General features: G+C 35.0%; 1 protein-coding gene across 3 annotated transcripts; it reads right to left on the bottom strand.

The window, feature by feature from the left end:
- Positions 1 to 259: 259 nt before the first annotated feature.
- LOC140858035 (V-type proton ATPase subunit E-like) lies at positions 260 to 11,458 on the bottom strand. Of its 3 annotated transcripts, none has more exons than XM_073257460.1 (6): positions 10,979 to 11,231; positions 9,761 to 9,861; positions 9,362 to 9,518; positions 1,842 to 2,038; positions 1,084 to 1,183; positions 260 to 611 (listed from the first exon to the last, which is right to left on the bottom strand). In XM_073257460.1, exons 1-6 carry the CDS (start codon positions 11,078 to 11,080, stop codon positions 576 to 578), a joined length of 693 nt encoding a protein of 230 aa, XP_073113561.1. In that variant the 5' UTR covers positions 11,081 to 11,231; the 3' UTR covers positions 260 to 575. The 3 variants fall into 3 exon arrangements, with proteins under 3 accessions (XP_073113561.1, XP_073113562.1, XP_073113560.1); XM_073257461.1 differs by lacking the exons at positions 260 to 611; positions 10,979 to 11,231 and adding exons at positions 682 to 843; positions 11,304 to 11,458; XM_073257459.1 differs by lacking the exon at positions 260 to 611 and adding an exon at positions 682 to 843 and having other exon boundaries at positions 10,979 to 11,235.
- Positions 11,459 to 20,819: the final 9,361 nt, after the last annotated feature.

Raw genomic sequence — 20,819 nt, 5'->3', positions numbered from 1 at the left:
TAGGTAGTAATATGTTAACAAGAATCCCATGATCTTGACATTGTTTTGAACTAATTTGCTCCATAGCACATTCTTGGAAAAAATTACGCTTGAGAACATTCTTCATTCAACTTAAGTAGCTGCATCATCTGAGAGATTTTATTTGCTCTCGAAGAAATAATATGGATTTGCACCTTGTTAATTTTATCTAAATTTAATAGTTGCATCATCGGAGAGTTTGTTTAAATGCTTGCAACAGAAAAAACATTTGATTCCAAGATTGAAGAGCCACAAGCAATATATAAATTTTCGCCTCCAGTTCTACCAGTGATCAAAACATCTCAAGCAAAACAACTGATGCAGCAATGGCATCCAACTGGTGATTTGTGCCCTCTTCCACACACAAGGGAATTGAAGGGTCCTTATTCTGACAACAGACCACCCATGGACTTGCAAACGAGCAAGACCACATGGCGAAACCAATTGCAGTAAAATATGTATTAACTATAAATTCTCTACCCTTTTGATAATACACCAGAAGTTTGAGAGAGCGCATGGGATCTCTTATTACAGATGATAGGGCAGATACAGGCTAATCAGGTGGCAAATTTTTCAAAAAGGCGCTTCCGGATCTGCAAGAAAACACCGTATAGTATTTATTAACAAAAAAATGAACATAATGCAAACAATGGAGAAAATTGTACCACACATTTCAGCTCAATGTATTTTTTTAAGTAATAAAAATAATCCAGTGTCACTTATTAAAGATACCATATCTAATGCAGAACCAATGAAAACGAAGAGTGAACAAACCCATCTGAATGCCAAATGCATCGCACACCAAAATTCAAGCCAACAGACTGACTGCATTTAGAGGCTGCTTTTATTTTTTTTTCATAGAAAAAATCTATAGGCAACTCTGAATTTACAGTACTTCAAAGAGAACAGACCACCGGAGCAGAAAGTTGGGTTAACAGCTGAATTTGATGGCAACCAAGTCACTAATGGATTGCTAAAAATTTGTGCCATACACATTCAATAGGTTTGAAATTTGTATTGTTTGCCACAAAGACATCACTAATAATTGACAATCCCAGGACATACCTCAGGCAGTTTCTGTCTGAAAACAACATCCAATCTGGCATCTAGTGTGTTTTCACAGACAATTCTCCCATCTTGTGAAGCCAAAACAACACCTCCGGAGCTATTAAAGAGAAAGAACATACAGAAAGATTATGTAAATTGCATTAACAGATAGAAGCCCATGTTGTAATCATAAGCTTAAAAACTACAAAAATTGCTAATGAACTATGACAGGAAAGTTATGGAAATTGTAACATGGTGAAATAAATCAATTTGGACATTGAAAATGACTTTTCATTCCAGAGAAATCATAAGAGAACTGTGTTATTTAAACAAAGGCAGCATCTAGCATATAGTGCAGTACGACACCTCAAAGCTAATTTTAGTATGTTAAGCTAAAAAAAATATTTTTTACTGTCCATGATCATAAGGCAAACACAACTTCCTATCTTTAAATTTGAAGTTTACTGTCTAAAAATTTTAATCTAGCAAGGACTGACAGCAAGCACAAATCTTTAAAACTGGAATTTAGGTTATGTTGAAACTTGGAAGAATGATAGGGGCAAATATCAGCTTTTAGAATCCTCCAAGTGGCAATCATGAAGCACATCGAGATCCAGTTATACCACCACTTAGATTCAAATGGAGTTGGATGCAGGAAAACCCTGAAGGGTCCCATAGTCAAACTAAAAAGGCAAATGCTACTTAATACTTTTAACGGACATTGCATTTAAACTCTATATTGCTGAACCAACGCATAATCAGCAGCTAGGTATTACCAGAAAAGACCATGATCCTCATAATCAGCTGGAGGTGGTGGAAGATACACACGCTCATCAATAGTAATTTCTGGAGGATGAACTTCTGCTATCTCTGCATACTCTTGCTTTGCTTCCTCCAAGATGGATTCAACCAATTCATGATCTATTTTTCTGCAACGCAACAATACTTCTGGCTCCTTTAAGCGTAGTAAACTCTGAAATTGCAATACAACAATCCAATCATTAAATTCATTCTGAAAACAGACATGGGAAAAAGTGAACACTTATTGCCAAAGGATCTCAGCCTTAATCTTACTTGATTAAGAACTACCAGGCAAGCTGAAATTACTAACATAAAAAGACTTCTTACAACCTTCAGGTCAGGGTTCGCCGTACCGGGCCGAACCGCCCGATACGAGGCGTACCGAGCTGGACCGGTACTTTACCGGTCCGGTTCGGACCTTTTTTTCGAAAAACTCCCCGAACCGCACCGAACCGCTCGGTTCGGTCCGGTTCGTTTTCATAGCACCCAAAATCGGACGGTATGGATCGGTTCGGTCTGATTCGGCGTGAACCGAACCGTGCCGACATGCCCATATGCATAAAGTGGGGAGGGGGGAGGGGGGTGGGGTCGGAGACCTTTTAAATCATTGAGCCTATTTAGAGTTCTCTGAGAAGTCTCAGAGAACTCCCGAGGACCCGAAGCTTATGAAGGTCTCAACGAAACCGTTGAGACCTCCGAAAAATTAGAAAAAAAGGAAAAAACTCCGTCAAAATGTAGGAGTGGTTCGAGGAGAGGCTGATCTTTGGCTGGAGGTAAGATAATATGTTATTTTCTTAGTAAATATTTTTTTTTATTTTTGTTGTTAAAAATAGGATAAGAATGAGAAAGAATGAAAATAAGAGAAAATCATGCCAAAATCTTATGATTTTGGGATGATTTAATTATATGTGATAGATCTTTGAAAGATCTATATGATGACATCAAAATTGTTAATTTTCGTTAATTATATATTTTTTAAAATATTTTTAAATATTTATTATTTAAAAATTAAAAAAAATTAAATTTTGGGGAAAAAATCAGAGTTTGGGGATCATGTTTTGAATGATTCAAGCTACTTAAATCTAATTTCAATTTTTTTTTCAAATATTTAAAATTAAAAAAATATTTTTTAATTATTTAAATTAAAAAAATTAATTATAAAATAAAAAATATATAAAAATAGTGTTATATTTTAGTTAATTTAAAAATATTATTTGAAGCATATAACATATTTATTTTGAATTTATGAGTTTTAAAATAATTATTAAAATTATTTTAAAATTATATATAATTATTTTAATTATCGTTAAACTATCGTGTTTTGTTGTACTTGCATATATTTATAAGAAAAAAAATTAGAGCATGACGTTCGTTCACTTTAATTAATCAGCTATTTTATAGTATATATTTATTTATATAAAAATTATTAAAAAACTAAAAAAATAAAAAATCAGTGTTAGTTTTGCAATTGAGAATAATGTTTAGAATGATTCAAAACAATTGAAATATTTGAATCTAACTTTAGATTTTTTTGAAATTCTTTTTGTAAATATTTAAATAGTAAAAAATATTATCAAATAAAAAATATATGTAATTAGTGTTATATTACAGGTAATTCGAAATAATTAGTATTTTGTTATACCTGCAGAAATGAGTAAGAAGAAAGATCCAGAGCGTGACATCGGTTGGGATCATAGCGAGATGCTCTCGGCTCAACCTCATTGGAGATGCAAATGGTGCAACACAGTTCAAGGGAGGAGTGATGACTAGGTTGAAGCAGCATCTGGCTGGTGGTTATCCTGATGTATCCATGTGTCGGAAATATCCACAAGATGTCCGACAATTGATGAAAAAGTACTTTGTCGATTCGAAAGCAGCGAAGGAAAGAGCAAAGCAGAAAAAGACCAAAGTAGACCGTCGAGCTGCAGAGCCACCTTCTTATCACTCTAGAGAGTCAGAAGAGGCTTCTGCTCCAGATGATGAGGTACAGATTGAGGCTGCCATTCAAGCGAGCTTGGCGGATCAGTACCAGCAGGAGGAGATGGCCGGGTACAGAGAGCGATTCGGACCATCATGCTATGAATCAGGATCTGAATCAGCGACTGATAGGGAAGAATTCGAGTTAGGAGGACTACCTCAGTCAGAGAGCCTGGTGGTAGAGGGAGCAGATGCAGCATGTCTTTTTTGTTGGAAGCTTTTGGCAGTAGGATGAGATCCTCCAGAAATATTCCAGCAGGAGCCAGCATTCAGGATTTGGATCCACATGCTTTGCCCAGCAAAGATTCAAAGCAGCAGAGAATTGACAGTATGCTGAAAAAAGATAAGAAGAAGGATATGTGGCGAGCTATTGGACCATTGTTTCATTTCAGCCATATTCCAGCAAATACAGCAGCCACTCCTTACTACCGATCTGCTATTTCAGCCATAGAGGCTGCTGGCCAGAGTGTAGATCCTCCAGAACCTAAGGACATCTATGGTCAGCTTCTTGACAGCAATAAGGAGGATCTGCAGAGATGGATTGCTTCTTACAAAATAAATGGCCTACATACGGTCTGACAGTGATGTGTGATAGTTGGACAGATCCTACTAGGTGGAGCATCATTAATTTTTTGACATACTGTGATAGAAAAATATTTTTTCACAAATCAATCGATGCTTCAGATAAGATGCATGATGCCACATATATCCTTGGTCTGATGGAGGAGGTGATTGATTCAGTGGGTGAGCAGCATGTCGTGCAGGTCATCACAGATAACGGACCACAATATAAGGCTGCCGGGAGTTGCTGATGGAGCAGCGACCGCAGATATACTGGACCCCATGTGCTGCACATTGCATTGATCTTATATTGATGGATATCGGAAAGATTCACAGGGTGCAGCAGGTAGTGGAGATTGCCCAGACCATTACTAGATTCATCTACAACCACACATGGGTTCTTTCATTGATGCGGACGTATACTGAGGGAGAGATCTTACGACCGGGTATCATACGGTTTGCTACCAACTACATAGCACTTGATAGTCTTCTTCAGAAGAAAACAGCCCTACGTCAGATGTTTGTCAGTGCCGAGTGGCAGGAGAGCAGATATGCGAGGCCGACACTGATGGAAGTCATGTGGAGAACTTGGTGACGAATCATCATTTTGGCAGCGGGCTGAGAAGATAGTGAAGGCTATCAAGCCTTTATATGAGGTGCTTCGCGTCGTGGACAGCGAGAGATACCCCCAGATGGGCTTCCTATATTACATGATGGAGAGGGCAAAAAAATAGATCAGTGAGAATGATCCCAAGCATGCTCAAAAATTTATTAACATTATTGAGCACCGTTGGGACTATCACATGGGCAGAGATTTGCATCTAGCTAGTAAGTTTGGATTCAAAAATATTTTAAAATATTTTTTCAAAGCATGAAAATAAAATTGTGCTTAATCAATCTTGAAATTTATCTGCAGCTTATTACTTGAATCCAAGATTTCAGTATACTATTCCGGGGATAGATATGGATAGCGAGCTTCTTGCTGCTCTTCGCAATGTCATATATAAGATGGTGCCCGATCCAGAAATCACGTCGTTGTGTCTGCAAGAGATATGCTAGTTTAAAACAGATGTAATTATTCAACTGAATTCGATCTGATATATTTATAAATAATAAATATATTTTTTTCAGACGAAACAGTTTAGAGAGGGATCAGATAGTTTTGGAGTTCCATCAGCTGTCGTAAGCAAAAAGCAGATAAATCCAGATAAATTACATATCAATAATGAGCAATGTAGATTGATATGTAATTTTGCTTAATAATATCATCAAATTTGATATGTAATTTTGCTTTTGTAGCTGAATGGTGGATTCATTTTGGAATGTCAGCAGAAAATTTGAGACATATGACTGTCCGTATTTTTTCTCAGACGATCTCTGCTAGTGGCTGTGAGCGTAATTGATCCACTTTCGCCCTTATCCACAGCAAACAGAGAAATCGTCTGACACAAATGCCTCGACGATCTCGTTGTTCACTACAATCTGAGGTTGAGGCTAAAATGTATTCAGGAAGAAGTTCAGTTGAAGTACACTGATCCGACGCTGGATGATTATGCCGACGAAGATGACGATCCGATCATCGGATGGCTTGCAGGTCAGCAGCAGGAGCCAGAGCTTGATGAGCTAGGATCCCCTCCACGACCAACTAGTGTGGTGGCGAGGGAGATCAGGGTGGATCCAGGGCAATGGGCAGAAAAAAAATATTTTATATAGGATTCCAGCTGATCAGCCACAGTCTGAGGGGACACAAGGAACTCATTCATCACATGACTCGCTATCCGATACATCTTTCCAGAGATTCGAGCGACAGATGTATAGACGATCCTTTCGGCAGCCAGTAAGAAGGCATCCATCCTCCCAATCACAGAAAACTCAGTCATAGAGGGGCACAAGGAGGGAAGAAAAAGACAGTTGTACGTACACCATCCTCGAGAGTACAGGAGCTATCTGGTTCAGATACGGACACCAGAGAGAGTGATGATGATACTGGTAGTAGTAGCAATGGATCTGATGATCGGGGAGGAACTGGAAGACAGGAGACCACCGTTTATGATATACAGCCACAGGGTGATATTCGATTCATCGGTGAGTCTCAGTTTACGCATGTCACACAGGATAGAGATCATGGTGGATGAGTCGGTAGAGATCGTGGGAAGCCGATTTCATATAGACGACGGGCTCCTAGAGGTCGTCCAGCACATGATGCAGCTACGGACAATCTTGCACGTGGAGTAGGGTCCATGGATGTATCTAGATCATCCTTGCATTATGGATCCTATTATCCACAGCCACCTTATGATCCATATGCATATGGTGCATCCGAGGCATCATCTTCTAGTGATTACTATCCTATGCAGCCTGGAGCATCTTACGGATCAGATTTTGCTACTGGCATATTTGGATGGTCTCCTCCACAACTGTACCATCATCTCGAGAATACTTCTCAGAATCATAATTTTAACGAGAGATCTGAGATGTCTTACAATCCAGAGAGGATGCCTTATGGGATGATGAATATTCGAAAGTACGGTGCAGCTTGGCTAAAGGATTAGATTAATGTCCCTTCAGACTATGTTGATGATCCAGACATCTACGAGCGTCACAGACACTCGACAAGAAATTAAATGCAGAGTACATCTTAAGGTTCGTATATCAGTTATTGCGCTTTGTACTTAAATATTTAGATATATTTTAATGCGTATTTTATATATTTTTTCTTTAGTTTTAAGATGACATAGTTGAAATATAATGTAAATAAATATATGTTTGAAATTTTAGATCAAGAGTCTTTATACCGCAACCTAACTCCAAATTGAACCCAAATATATCAATAATATGCAATATAATGCCATATTGAGGTTGTATTTATCAATTATTAACTTCAAAAATCAAAAAAAAAAAAATGAAAATCGAAAAAAATATTGTGTACCGGTACCGGACTAGTACACCTAGGCATATCGTGTGTCGGTACGGTATGGTACCGATACCGTACCGTACCAGTCCGGCACCGGCACGCCGTCCGGTACCGATACAGCAAACCTTGCTTCAGGTCCTTCACCTCTTCTATATTTTGTCATTTCATATACTTAAAACAAACATTCTACTCATCTTCCCTGAATTCTTCTCCCTAAGGCGAGATCGCGTTGGGCCTTGGCACATGAAAAGGTTGTTCCATTGTCACCTAGAGGAAAATATAGAAACGACATCTTCATACATGGGTAAGGCTGTGTAAATCTGACCCTCCCCAGACCCTGCAATAGCAGAAGCCTGATATATTGGGCCAGCATTTTTTAACACTGATGTTATTTAATTTAATAAGAAATTTATGTCATAGGCCCACCATCAAAATATTTATATTCTTTATCTCAAGAATCTCAGAAACATGTTTTATGTTTCATGTAGGCCCACCATCACTACCTATCATAGGCAGGAGGCCTCCTCTGTATCAGAAAGTAGATTGTCCATTACACTTGCAGAGCTCTAGGGAGCATAAGCCACTGCTAGTGCAGGCATTATGCAACTAATCAACTTCCAAAAAGTGAGTTCTCATAGGTGTGATTTATAACTCTCCACATCATTATCATCTCAGGTTGAACATCTTAATAGCCATTTTAGCCAGTGCATCTAAATTACATTTCTCAAACCTCTGCAATATCCAATAATCACACCAATAAGTACAACTGAATTTTAGTTTTTTCTCATGATTTTTTTTTTTGGTTCAGTGTGTGGATCAAGGCCTTAATAAATCATCTTAGGAGAGCCTAGGATTATGAACAAAGACGAAAGATTTGACTAATTTACATTCTTCAAAATTTTATTTTTCTTGAAAACATGGGACTTTAATTTTTTTTCTTTTATGAACACAGCTCATTATATAATAGGTGAAGCCACAACTTAATTCACTGACATACTCTAATCATGAACTATGTAACAGGAATTACCCGCATAAATGCACTTGGTTGTACCAGACAGATTTGTCTTCGAAGAAAGGAACCACATAAATTGACCTCCATCTTTTCTTCCACCACCACAAGTATTCTTCAGAATTTGGACCCACATTGAATATTCTTCCATTAGTTATCTAGCAGACCCATCTATTTTTTCACACTTTGTCAAATTGCTTGACAGCATTTATCCAATCCAAGTTAGAATTGAAGATCAGTAGCCCTTCTTGAATTTCTTAATCTTTATAAAAGTTTAAGCAAAAATATTATTTGTTTATATTCAGATGAAAGGTATGATGCACATCATTTCATCAAATGAGTGTTTTCTTTCACTTTGCACCAGATTATGATTCCACAAAAATTTCCACTTAAGGAAATTGAAATATACGAATGACTAACAAACCAAAAAAATACTATATAAAATACTTAGGAAGCAACAAAGAGTTCCATGTAATGTAACCAAGCAGCCTTATCCTCAAAATTCAACAGTATTCTAAAAATATGAGCCAACTAAGAAGAGCACCTTCTGAGAAACCCCTCAATACAACAAGAAACATTTGCAAGATGGACATACTTGACATATTCTTGTAACTCCAAAATATTAGGATTCACATCTAAGATATCCAAGCACCACGATATTTACTATATTGCTGATCTAGGATATCCAAGAATGCCGGAATTGCCATATAATATGTGACTTATTATGTTGCTTTGTAAGACTACACATATAGAAACTTAAACTCATAGTACCCAAAAGAAAATCTCCCTAGAAAACCATAAGAATCTGAATATACAAAACTGTCTCAAGTAGTTGACCATTTAACAACATTTATTGGCAATAATTGTAAGAGTTGAACACTTAATGCTAACAGTAGATCAAAATTTTTTAACATGAAATTGAGGAAGAGTAAAACATCAATCAAGCTTGTATTATGTACCTTTATTTAAGAAATACAACTATTCCATCAGAAATAGTCCCATTTTAATGCACAAAGAAGATGCTTACAGCGTACCTGTACCGTCAGATTTTTAAGAAGCATTCCATAAGTCTTTGAATCATCAGAAACCTGCAAAAGCTTCCTGCTGGCAGAGTCCTTCATGAAATTAACCAGATCATCTTGGGCTTGCAGAACCTTGATACGTGATGCATTTAGCTGCATTGAGTACTCACTGCCAAGAAAGTTGACTCCATGATATCAGTAAAGTGGCCGATATCCAGTGGCACAAAGAAACCAGGTGTTTAGAAAGTTAGCATCAGCATATTATATTGAAGCCCAAGGCACAAAGCTGCAGTGGTAAATCTTGCTTTTCCTATTAGCTGCTATGCGCTGCCATTAGCAATGGCTTCAACAACAGAAGCCCTCTTATTGCCTTTTTAATAGAGTCTACAAGGGTGAATAGCATCAACTTACATTTTTCTACGAACTTCCACCTGTTTTTCCTTTCGCTCATACTCTTGCCGAATTTTTTTCTTTTCAGCTTCAACAAGCTTTAATTTCTCTATGTTGAATTCCTACAGAAACAAAAAAAAAACCTATTTAAAACTCAAGGATCATCAATAATAATTTGCATATATTCCTCTTAAATTTCAAACTTATGTCAAGAATAATTTGTATTTGTATTTCTTTTAGATTGACAAAAGATGCATCCTGGAAAATTTAACACATAGCTGACAACATTCTGATGGATTAGCGGGTGCCCAAGAATAGCATGCTAGAAATAAGAGAGTTGAGTGGAAAATTTCTACTTTGCATTTATCCATTTAACATATTAAAAATAAAGGATATCAAGATCTTGTACCCAAGAACAGGGATATCATGGTCTCCCTGGAAAAGGAGCACAAGCCCCTTTAGTATGTGAATTCTATGATAGATAAGCTTGCTAGTCTATCCTAATCAAGGTGTCACCATTACTGAAAGCTTCATATTATGGATTCACAAAATTTGTATCTACGTTAGGATTATATAGAATTAAGATCCAAATTTGTATCAATCTGGTTAGGCTCCAACTCAATCTTTTTAGCCCTCTTTCCAAACCATGGATGGGACACAAAACTCGAACTTGACCATCGACTTATGGGTTTTCATGATAATCAGATTGGCCAAAAAGATCATAATAACAGTCATAAGTCACAAAAGCCATTATTTGACACAACCGGTGCTCATGAAATTACATGTTATTTTCAATAAAATATTCTAAAATATATGCACTATCAACATCATCATCAAAACAGAAGACACATTCCAATATAAAGCATACACAACACAATTAGTTAAGCATCAGGTGCTATGTCACTGTAATATTTTTTAACGGCCGATAAGCAATATAATAATTCAAAAATCATTTTGTGGAATATTTTCAGCGAACTAATAGTCTGTTCCAAAACATGGCAACAGTCACAACGGCCCGCGACAGTCTGTTACGACGACATTACTAGTGAATAGTCTCGACATCTTTTATCCAATGAAAGGAGAACTCACGCTAATATCCGAAAATCTCCTAATCCAATGAAGCGATTACAATGTACAAAGATAAGTAAAAACTAAAGCAGCATAATTTATTAATGAAAAGAAGATTCGTGTCATGAAACGAGACATGGTTTAAAATTGAGAGCCGCCAGATTCATAGACCTCTTCGGCGGAGACGGAGATCTCATTAGCTTTCTCCTCGGCCTCCTGCCGGATGAATCGAACCATCTGTTCGATCTGCTTCGAGACATCCGCCTCCTTCATCGTGCCCTCACTTCTCTCTCTCTCGCACCCAGATGAGAAATAAAAGAGCGAGGGTTTCTCCTCTTCTCTTGTTTTCTTGGGTTTAATAGAGAGGAGAGAGGAGGTCGTCACTTCTTGCCATATTAGGACCAGCGGAAAGGATAGCAACAAGAAGCTATAATGGAGGGGGGGGGGGATGGGGGGATGGTGTGACTGTAAGACTATCCTGCGCCAATATACTCACCGTTGCATTCCCGTCCGACGTGGCAGGAGGATATTGGCGCACTTCTTGGCGGGTATTGGGGCTAATCCGATTGCTGTGCCACTAATCGAACGCCATGTCCGATGCAATGGCTGACGGAATCGTGAGGCGAAGCGTTTTCCCGGGAGAAAGAGGAAAGTAGCAAGGTCCCGGGCGCAGCGGGACCGAACGCGACGGGGCTGCCGATTACGGAAGAGAAACGGAACTAGGCTTGGCCATGAATGAAATTGGTGCTGAATGTAGCACTGGACACGATTCTTGAAGTCCACCTGCGTCGTATCCACCACGTGGAGCCGAGATTCTTTGATTCGATGGACCTTGTGACGGGGATACACGGAAAGTGGCACGGATATATTATGCAGATCCTCTTTTTTTTTTATAGAGTCTATCCAAATATAAATAAAAATTTAAATATTTAATTAATATTTTTATTAAAAAAATATCAATATAGATAGCAATTTTCTGATCCATATCTCAATATCTCATTCTATTTTTATTCTTATTTAATTTTATATAATATTTATATATTTTTCAAAAAAATAGACAAGCAGACTAATATATTATTAATTTATCATCCAAATAATAATAAGAGTTATAAAAATTAAATATTTAATTATATCTGTATCTATATCTATATTTTTGATATCTTATTTATTTTTATATATCTATTTAAAATATATATATATAAATTTTTATATCCGATTAATATTCATATTCACATCGTTACTTATCAAATAAAGTAAATATAGATATTAATATTTTAGTATTTGATCCATAATGTGACCTAACTCATCCTCGAAAGGGAACTTCTGAGATTTGTGTTTGGTTCAAGATGCAGCTCGTTATCAGCTTTGTATGTTTGCATGGTCTTTGGACCGGCAATCAAAAGTATGTTGCATACGGACTTGACCTTCGTCTGGTTAGGATCACTGGGGAAGGATGCATTTTGGGTTTCGAGTGGGAATGAAAATCCTATAAGAAGCCCCTCCTTGAAATTGCCTTGTTGCTGATTTCAATTGTATTGTTGCAGCCTAAAAAAAGAGAGGTGGTCGGTAGTTTGGAAATAATTAGAAAAGTAATTGTGATGGCCCAGTCCATGTAACAATCCCAGTCCAGAATCAGCCAAAGCCCAAACGAAAAAAAAAAAAGAAAAATAGAGGAGAAGAACTCCCAAAGGGGGTCTTCTTCCTCCTCTCACCGGCTCCCAATCGGAATCGAAAAAGAGCTCCCTCCGGCTCTATTTAAGGAGGAGATCCCTCCTCTCTCCCTTCCACCAAAGATCTGAGATCCAGTCGGCGACAATCGCTGGAAAACCATCTCGGAGACCCGTCCCTGTGCCCGTCCAATTGCTCGCCGGAAAAGCCTCGCCGGCATCGGAGGTAAGCCTCCTCCCCTTCCTCTCTTCTCTCCTTTTCTTTCCATGCCTGTGTGCACGCTAATCGGTGACCGGAGTCGCCGGATTTTGTTGCGGAAGAACCTTTATTTATTTATTTTTTTACCATTTTTTCCGACGTCGGTGATCACCACCGACCATCGGTTTGGCCCTCCTAGTGTCGTTGGGTCGCCCCCCTCCTACCGACGGCCGCCCACACCAGTTGCACCGCTGGTCGGTCAGCCAACAGGGGATTGTGAGATCTCCTGTTTCGGCCCAAAGGAACCCACGGGAAGAAGAAGAAGGAAAAGAAAAGAAAAAGAAAAAGAAAAGAAAAAAAAAGAAAAATAATATAATAATAATAAATAGGATTTTCTCCTCTCTCTTTTGTGAAAAAAAGAAAAAAGAAAAGAAAAAAAAATAAAATAAATTAATTAATAAATAATGATATAAATAATAAAATATGAGAAAGAGAGTTTTTCTCTCTTCCCTCTCTTTTTTCAGCCTGAACTAGTATTTTCTCTCTCTAGAATTAGACTTTCTCTCTCTAAAATCCTTCTTCTAGATTATTTCTCTCTCCTAAGATTTTTAGAATTTTAAGAAGAATGATGATGAATTTAAATGATCCTCATGATGGATTTTTGATCTGTGATCGTCGGACGGTACACCGACACCCACTTTGATCAGATTAAGTATTTTTAATATTTTAATTTTTATAATTTTATTAAATTATCCACATGATAATCTTAGCATGATTTGATCTGATCGATCGGATTTGTTGAATCATATTGTCTGAAGAATTCAAGATGAGTTTTCTCTCTCTAGATTTTTCTCTCTCTAAAATATTCTCTCTCTTGATTGATTCTCTCTCTAAAAAGGTTAGTGAATGAAGAAATTTCTTTTGATAATTCTGATCTGATTCTAATGAAGAATCCTGATCCATGATTGTCAGACAGCGTACTGGCACCCATCTTGATCAGACCATGAATCTTTAGATTTGATCATCCATGATTTCGATCTTGCCATGATTTGATTTGATCATGTTGATTTCACCAATCGAGATATTGGACCAATCGTAATGTTGGATTGTATCACCTGATCAATTCGAATTGTACCTCATGAATTCTCTCTCCTCTGATTTTCTCTCTCTACTTGATTTTATGAAATCGATGAAGAAACCTCGGTCCTATCACTTCGAATCCGATTTGATCTGATAGTCAAACTTTGGATCATTTAGGTCCTAATTAGATTTTGATTAGATAAAATTAGATGATCGGACCCAATCTAAACCGTTGAAATATGATATTCGTATTCTTTCTAATTATTGAAATTGATTCTGTATAGAATTGTGGATGTTTGATCATGGGATATCGCGATATGATCTACGAACAGAATTTTTGAAAGAAAAATTTATAGAATTATGTGAGTTTATTGGAATGCATTCGAGGTAAGTAATATTTTACTTTTTCTAGATTTATCGATAAATTATAATATATTTTTCTGACATGATTTGTGAAACGATGCATGAATTGGATGAATGGTATTTTATTATGAAAATATCTTATTTGAAATGTTATGATGAAGCATGATTGAACATATTGATTCCATGATGCATTATATTGATTGATTTTAATACTACATAATTTTATGTTTTATTATCGAAATTAGAATATGAAATATGATTTATGAAGAATTATGATATAAGAAACATTATGAATTGACAACCTGACTATGTAAATGACCCTGTCAATGGGGGCATATACGTTGGCAATTGATTTGTCCTGAGGGTTTACGTCGCCAGAGAAACCAGCGACAAACCGCCAGAGAGACCAGCAGTTCCGAAAGATTTTGCTGCCAGATGATTCGCAGCTCATCGCAAGAAGATACGCGGTGTTATGTCCCTGCCACAGGAAAAATATGGTCATAGCTCATGGTTGACGAAAAAAATTTAAGAACGAAAGAAATTGAAATCTGGAAAGAAACTTGAATTTTCGAAAAAAAATGAATTTGGCATGAATTATGTTGCATAATTGAAATTTATTTCGAATTGATGAACTCTATATGCTTATTTTCTATAAATCATTATTTACTTAAATATCTGATGAAATCTGTTGAAAAGTGATCATTGCTTACTGGGCTGTCTAGCTCATTACCTCCTATTTTACTATTTTTACAGATGTTGAGGAATTAAGATGATACAAGATATGAATGGAAGAGTGATCAGAAGCAGAATCCCTATACTTTTATTTTAGGTTGAAAGTCTTATTGAATTTGATGTAAGGCCTATGAATCATTGTTGAATTTATTGAGATATTAAAGATAAAATTTAGGTCGTTATATTTTTTGGATTTAAATTATTGACTAATTATTCTGCTGTTGTTTTAGAATAGCATGATAAGATGTCTTGCATGCTTAAGGGAAGAGTTTTCTATGAGTATGCGGCGGTTGTCATGACCCTCGATTCATAATCTCGGATCGGGGGCATGACAATTAAAGTGGTATCAGAGCATAAGTAGATGAATTATGAAATATAGAATCAGATATAGAATGGGTATAAGTAGATAGACACTAGAGACATTATGGTGTAGATCTTTGATGATTGTAGTGGGAGAAATCTTTATGAACTTTTGGTTAAATATTGAGATTATGTATGAAAGGATCACAAGAGATTATGACATATAGAATTTGAAATATGAAAGATTATCTATTGATCATGATATGATTAGTTAGATTTTGATCGAAAGTAATCACAAAAGGATTGACCTAAAATTTTATTGTGCATTGTGGTTATTAATTGATCATTGGTTATTCAAGTGAATCGTAAGTTCAAATTCGATGTGAGAATAATACTATGATATTACTTCTAGTTGAGAAGTTGACTATTATTGACAAGATAAAGATTTGATGATAAAATGTTGTTCCAGAATGGACTAAGAAAGTCTCTTATGATGCTTGATTAGAATATTTATCGAAACTGAACTTGGTATGTGGATCATATATAAAGTGGCATATTAAGATGAATGCATATTTGAGGATATTGCAAAGAAACTTATTTTTTATGGATGAAATCGATTATGAGGTTGCAGAATATTCATCGTACTGGAATCTTTAATTATCATCTTTAGATCTAGATAATAGATCTTATTATGTCTCTTGGAGACTACATAATGTGTATGAAATTTTAATTTAAAGATTTCGTATCTAAGTTGATCAAGAGATTTTCTGATATTATTGTTGAGGTTGTTAATGAAAAATTGATATCTTTAGATTAAGATAAAAGATCTAATTTATATTTATTTCAGATTAAGGGATCCATGTGAATTTATAATTTAGAAATTTTGGATTTAGGAATTAATATGGAGTTCCTTTGCTTTTGTTAACGAGGTCCCTAATTGAATCTACTATTAAATGGAGATTTGATTTTTTAAAGCTTGTATGATTGTTATGAAAGGGTATTTGATAGATATTGAAGATCCTGATGATAGAAATTTTAGAAAAAAAAAATAATGATTTGAAATTCTTATATATTCTGATTATGTCCAAATTTGGTGGAGCATCGAAGGATTTTTTTCATTGATTTAACTTATAAGGATTTTTGATTTGAAAATTATCGAATTGAATTGATATGAGAATTAAGATTTGATTCATATTGATTATAGTAAATCTATATGATGGTTCAAATATGATATTGGACTCAAGGGTTAATCAAGATTATTGTACACCAGTAAAAGTATGAATGAGAATCGAAAGTTAATCTTTGGCTTCAATTGCAATTTAAAATTTTAGATCTTTTCTATTGATAAGATAAAAAAATAATTTGATCAAACTTTTTTTTGATGAACCTAAGAAATTTTGATTGTTAGATCAGAGTGCGCAGCGGAAGCAAGGTAATCTGGATTACTTTGAGTAAGTCAGGAATGTTGATTTTTTTGAGTCAAAGAATTATGATAGATGATATAGTTTGATACAAAAAATTTATTGATATTAGAAAGAATAATATTTTAAAAATTTTAAATTATTTTAGATATCCTAATGTAATTTTTAAAAGTAGTGCTTCCACCTACTATGCTACAAAAAAAAATATTTAGTATCCTAATTTTAGGATGAGTGGACCCTTGATTTTTGATTTTAGATTTAGAATGTTTAGAAATAAATTTTTTCTATCCTAGAATTAAATTTTATAATTCTCTATTTATTAGAAAAAATTTGAGATTATTTTTTGAATAATGATTTTGATCTTAGATTATTATACTCAAATATTTAGCTTCAGGGTATAATAAAATTTGAAGTTTGAACTCTTTTGATCATTATTATTTTTCTAACTGAATGAAAAAGATCGAGGTTATCTATTGATATTGACGATTATTCTACAAAAGATAAATTGAAGTTATTTATAATTTAATTTGATAATAAATTGATTAATTAAGAGTTGTTAATATTTAGATAAAGAAAATTGATATACTTACTTAGAATAGAGACATTGATTTTGGTTATAAGAAAAATATAGTTTTGATTTAGATCAATTTTTGAGTTATTGATTTTTATGGAATGACTTAATGATAAAATTTGCTTCAAGAATTAGAATATTTAAGAGTTTGAGGGTTTGAGTAAGAAAATTTCGATGACTAGAAATAGTGATATTGATTCAATCAATAATAGTGATATTGATCATTATGAAATGACTTAATGATGAAATTGTATCGAGAATTAAAATATCAAAAGTTAGAGAATGAGATTGAAATGATAAATCTTCAACTTTTGAAAGTACGAACAAGTGAAAATATTTTTGAATTTTGATTGATTGGGATGTCATCAAATAATTCATAGAAGTATGTTTTCCTATCTTATGATGGGTTGAAATTAAGAGTGATTAATATTTTAAAAAATAAATAAATAAATGAATGATGATGAATGAAGTTCTTATGCAAGAATAGAGACATTGACCTTCTTCTATTCACAAGAGATATATTTGATTTTAATTTGAGTCATGAGATATTGAACATTAATTTTTACAGAAAATGAGATCATAATTTTGAAATCTTGAAACATTGAAAATCTTTGAGATGTTGGTCTTGATAAATAAGAAAATGAATGGTTCCGTTTCAGATAGATATTTGATGTACCAACTTTTTTCTTATGAAATGATTTAAGAATGAATTTATATCATGAATTAGAATATTAAAATATTTATGGATGAGATTCAAGTAAGAAACTATGAAGACTCAAGCAAAAAAAATTTCGAGGACGAAATTTCTTTTAGAGGGGAAGAATGTGATGGCCCAGCCCATGTAACAATCCCAGCCCAGAATCAGCCAAAGCCTAAACGAAAAAAAAAAAGAAGAAAAATAGAGGAGAAGAACTCCCAAAGGGAGTCTTCTTCCTCTTCTCGCCGGCTCCCAATCGGAGTCGGAAAAGAGCTCCCTCCGGCTTTATTTAAGGAGGAGATCCCTCCTCTCTTCCTTCCACCAAAGATCTGAGATCCAGTCGGCGACAATCGTCGGAAAACCATCTCGGAGATCCGTCCCTGTGCCCGTCCAATTGCTCACCGGAAAAGTCTTACCGACGTCGGAGGTAAGCCTCCTCCCTTTCCTCTCTTCTCTCCTTTCCTTCCCATGCTTGTGTGCACGCTCGCCGGCGATCGGAGTCGTCGGATTTTGTTGCGGAAGAACCTTTATTTTTTTTTTTGCCATTTTTTTCGACGTCGGTGGTCACCGCCGACCACCGGTTTGGCTCTCCTAGTGTCGTTGGGTCGCCCCCCTCCTGCCAACGACCGCCCCACACCGGTTGCACCACCGACCGGCTAGCCAACAAGGGATTGTGAGATCCCCTGTTTCGGCCCAAAGGAACCCGCGGGAAGAAGAAGAAGGAAAAGAAAAGAAAAAGAAAAGAAAAAGAAGGAAAAGAAAAGAAAAAAAAAAGAAAAAAAAAATAATAATATAATAATAAATAGGATTTTCTCCTCTCTCTTTCGTGAAAAAAAAGAAGAAAGAAAAGAAAAAAAAAATAAAATAAATTAATTAATAAATAATGATATAAATAATAAAATATGAGAAAGAGAGTTTCTCTCTCTTCCCTCTCTTTTTTCAGTCTGAACTAGTATTTTCTCTCTCTAAAATTGGACTTTCTCTCTCTACTTTCTCTCTCTAAATTTTTTTTCTAGATTATTTCTCTCTCCTAAGATTTTTAAAATTTTGAGAAGAATGATGATGAATTTAAATGATCCTCGTGATAGATTTTTGATCTGTGATCATCGGACGGTACACCGACACCCACTTTGATCAGATTAGGTATTTTTAAGATTTTAATTTTTATAATTTTATTAAATTATCCACATGATAATCTTAGCATGATTTGATCTGATCGATCGGATTTATTGAATCATATTGTCTGAAGAATTCAAGATGAGTTTTCTCTCTCTAAAATTTTCTTTCTCTAGAATTTTCTCTCTCTAAAATATTATCTCTCTTGATTGATTCTCTCTCTAAAAAGGTTAGTGAATAAAAAATTTTTTTTTAATAATTCTGATCTGATTCTAATGAAGAACCCTGATCCATGGTTGTCAGACAGCGTACTGGCACCTATCTTGATCATACCATGAATCTTTAGATTTGATCATCCATGATTTCGATCTAGCCATGATTTGATTTGATCATGTTGATTTCACCAATCGAGATATTGGACTAATCGTAATGTTGGATTGTGTCACCTGATCAATTCGAATTGTACCTCATAAATTCTCTCCCCTCTAATTTTCTCTCTCCACTTGATTTTATGAAATCGATGAAGAAACCTCGATCCTATCACTTTGAATCCGATTTGATCTGATAGTCAAACTTTGGATCATTTATGTCCTAATTAGATTTTGATTAGATAAAATTAGATGATCGAACCTAATCTAAACCGTTGAAATATGGTATTCGTATTCTTTCTAATTATTGAAATTGATTATGTATAGGATTGTGGATGTTTGATCATGGGATATCGCGATATGATCTACGAACAGAATTTTTGAAAGAAAAATTTATAGAATTATGTAGGTTTATTGGAATGCGTTCGAGGTAAGTAATGTTTCACTTTTTCTAGATTTATCGATAAATTATAATATATTTTTCTGATATGATTTGTGAAACGATGTATGAATTGGATGAATGGTATTTTGTTATGAAAATATCTTATTTGAAATGTTATGATGAAGCATAATTGAACATATTGATTCCATGATGTATTATATTGATTGATTTCGATACTACATGATTTTATATTTTATTATCGAAATTAGAATATGAAATATGATTTATGAAAAATTATGATATAAGAAACATTATGAATTGACAACCTGACTATGTAAAGGACCCTGCCAATGGGGCATATACGTTGGCAATTGATTTATCCTGAGGATTTACGTCGCCAGAGAGACCAGCGGCAAACCGCCAGAGAGACCAGCGGTTCCGAAGGACTTTGCTGCCAGATGATTCGCAGCTCACCGCAAGAAGATACGCGGTATTATGACTCTGCCACAGGAAAAAGGTGGTTATAGCTCATGGTTGATGAAAAGAATTTAAGAACAAAAGAAATTAAAATTTGAAAAGAAACTTGAATTTTCGAAAAAGAAATAAATTTGGCATGAATTATGTTGCATAATTGAAATTGATTTCGAATTGATGAACTCTATATGCTTATTTTCTATAAATGATTATTTACTTAAATGCCTGATGAAATCTGTTGAAAAGTGATCATTGCTTACTGGGCTGTCTAGCTCATTACCTCCTATTTTACTGTTTTTACAGATGTTGAGAAATTAAGATGATACAAGATATGAATGGAAGAGTGATCAGAAGCAGAATCCCTATACTTTTATTTTAGGTTGAAAGTCTTATTGAATTTGATGTAAGGCCTATGAATCATTGTTGAATTTATTGAGATATTAAAGATGAAATTTAGGTCGTTATATTTTTTAGATTTAAATTATTGATTAATTATTCTGCTGTTGTTTTAGAATAGCATGATAAGATGCCTTGCATGCTTATGGGAAGAGTTTTCTATTAGTATGCGACGGTTGCCATGACCCTCGATTCACAATCTCGGATCTGGGGCATGACAGTAATGTATTCCAAATCTTTTTACAA

Source organism: Elaeis guineensis, chromosome 5 (genome assembly GCF_000442705.2).
Source record: "Elaeis guineensis isolate ETL-2024a chromosome 5, EG11, whole genome shotgun sequence".
Taxonomy (NCBI): Eukaryota; Viridiplantae; Streptophyta; class Magnoliopsida; order Arecales; family Arecaceae; genus Elaeis; species Elaeis guineensis.
Note: the sequence above shows the minus strand (reverse complement) of the source record. Positions and strands in the feature narration are given on the sequence as shown.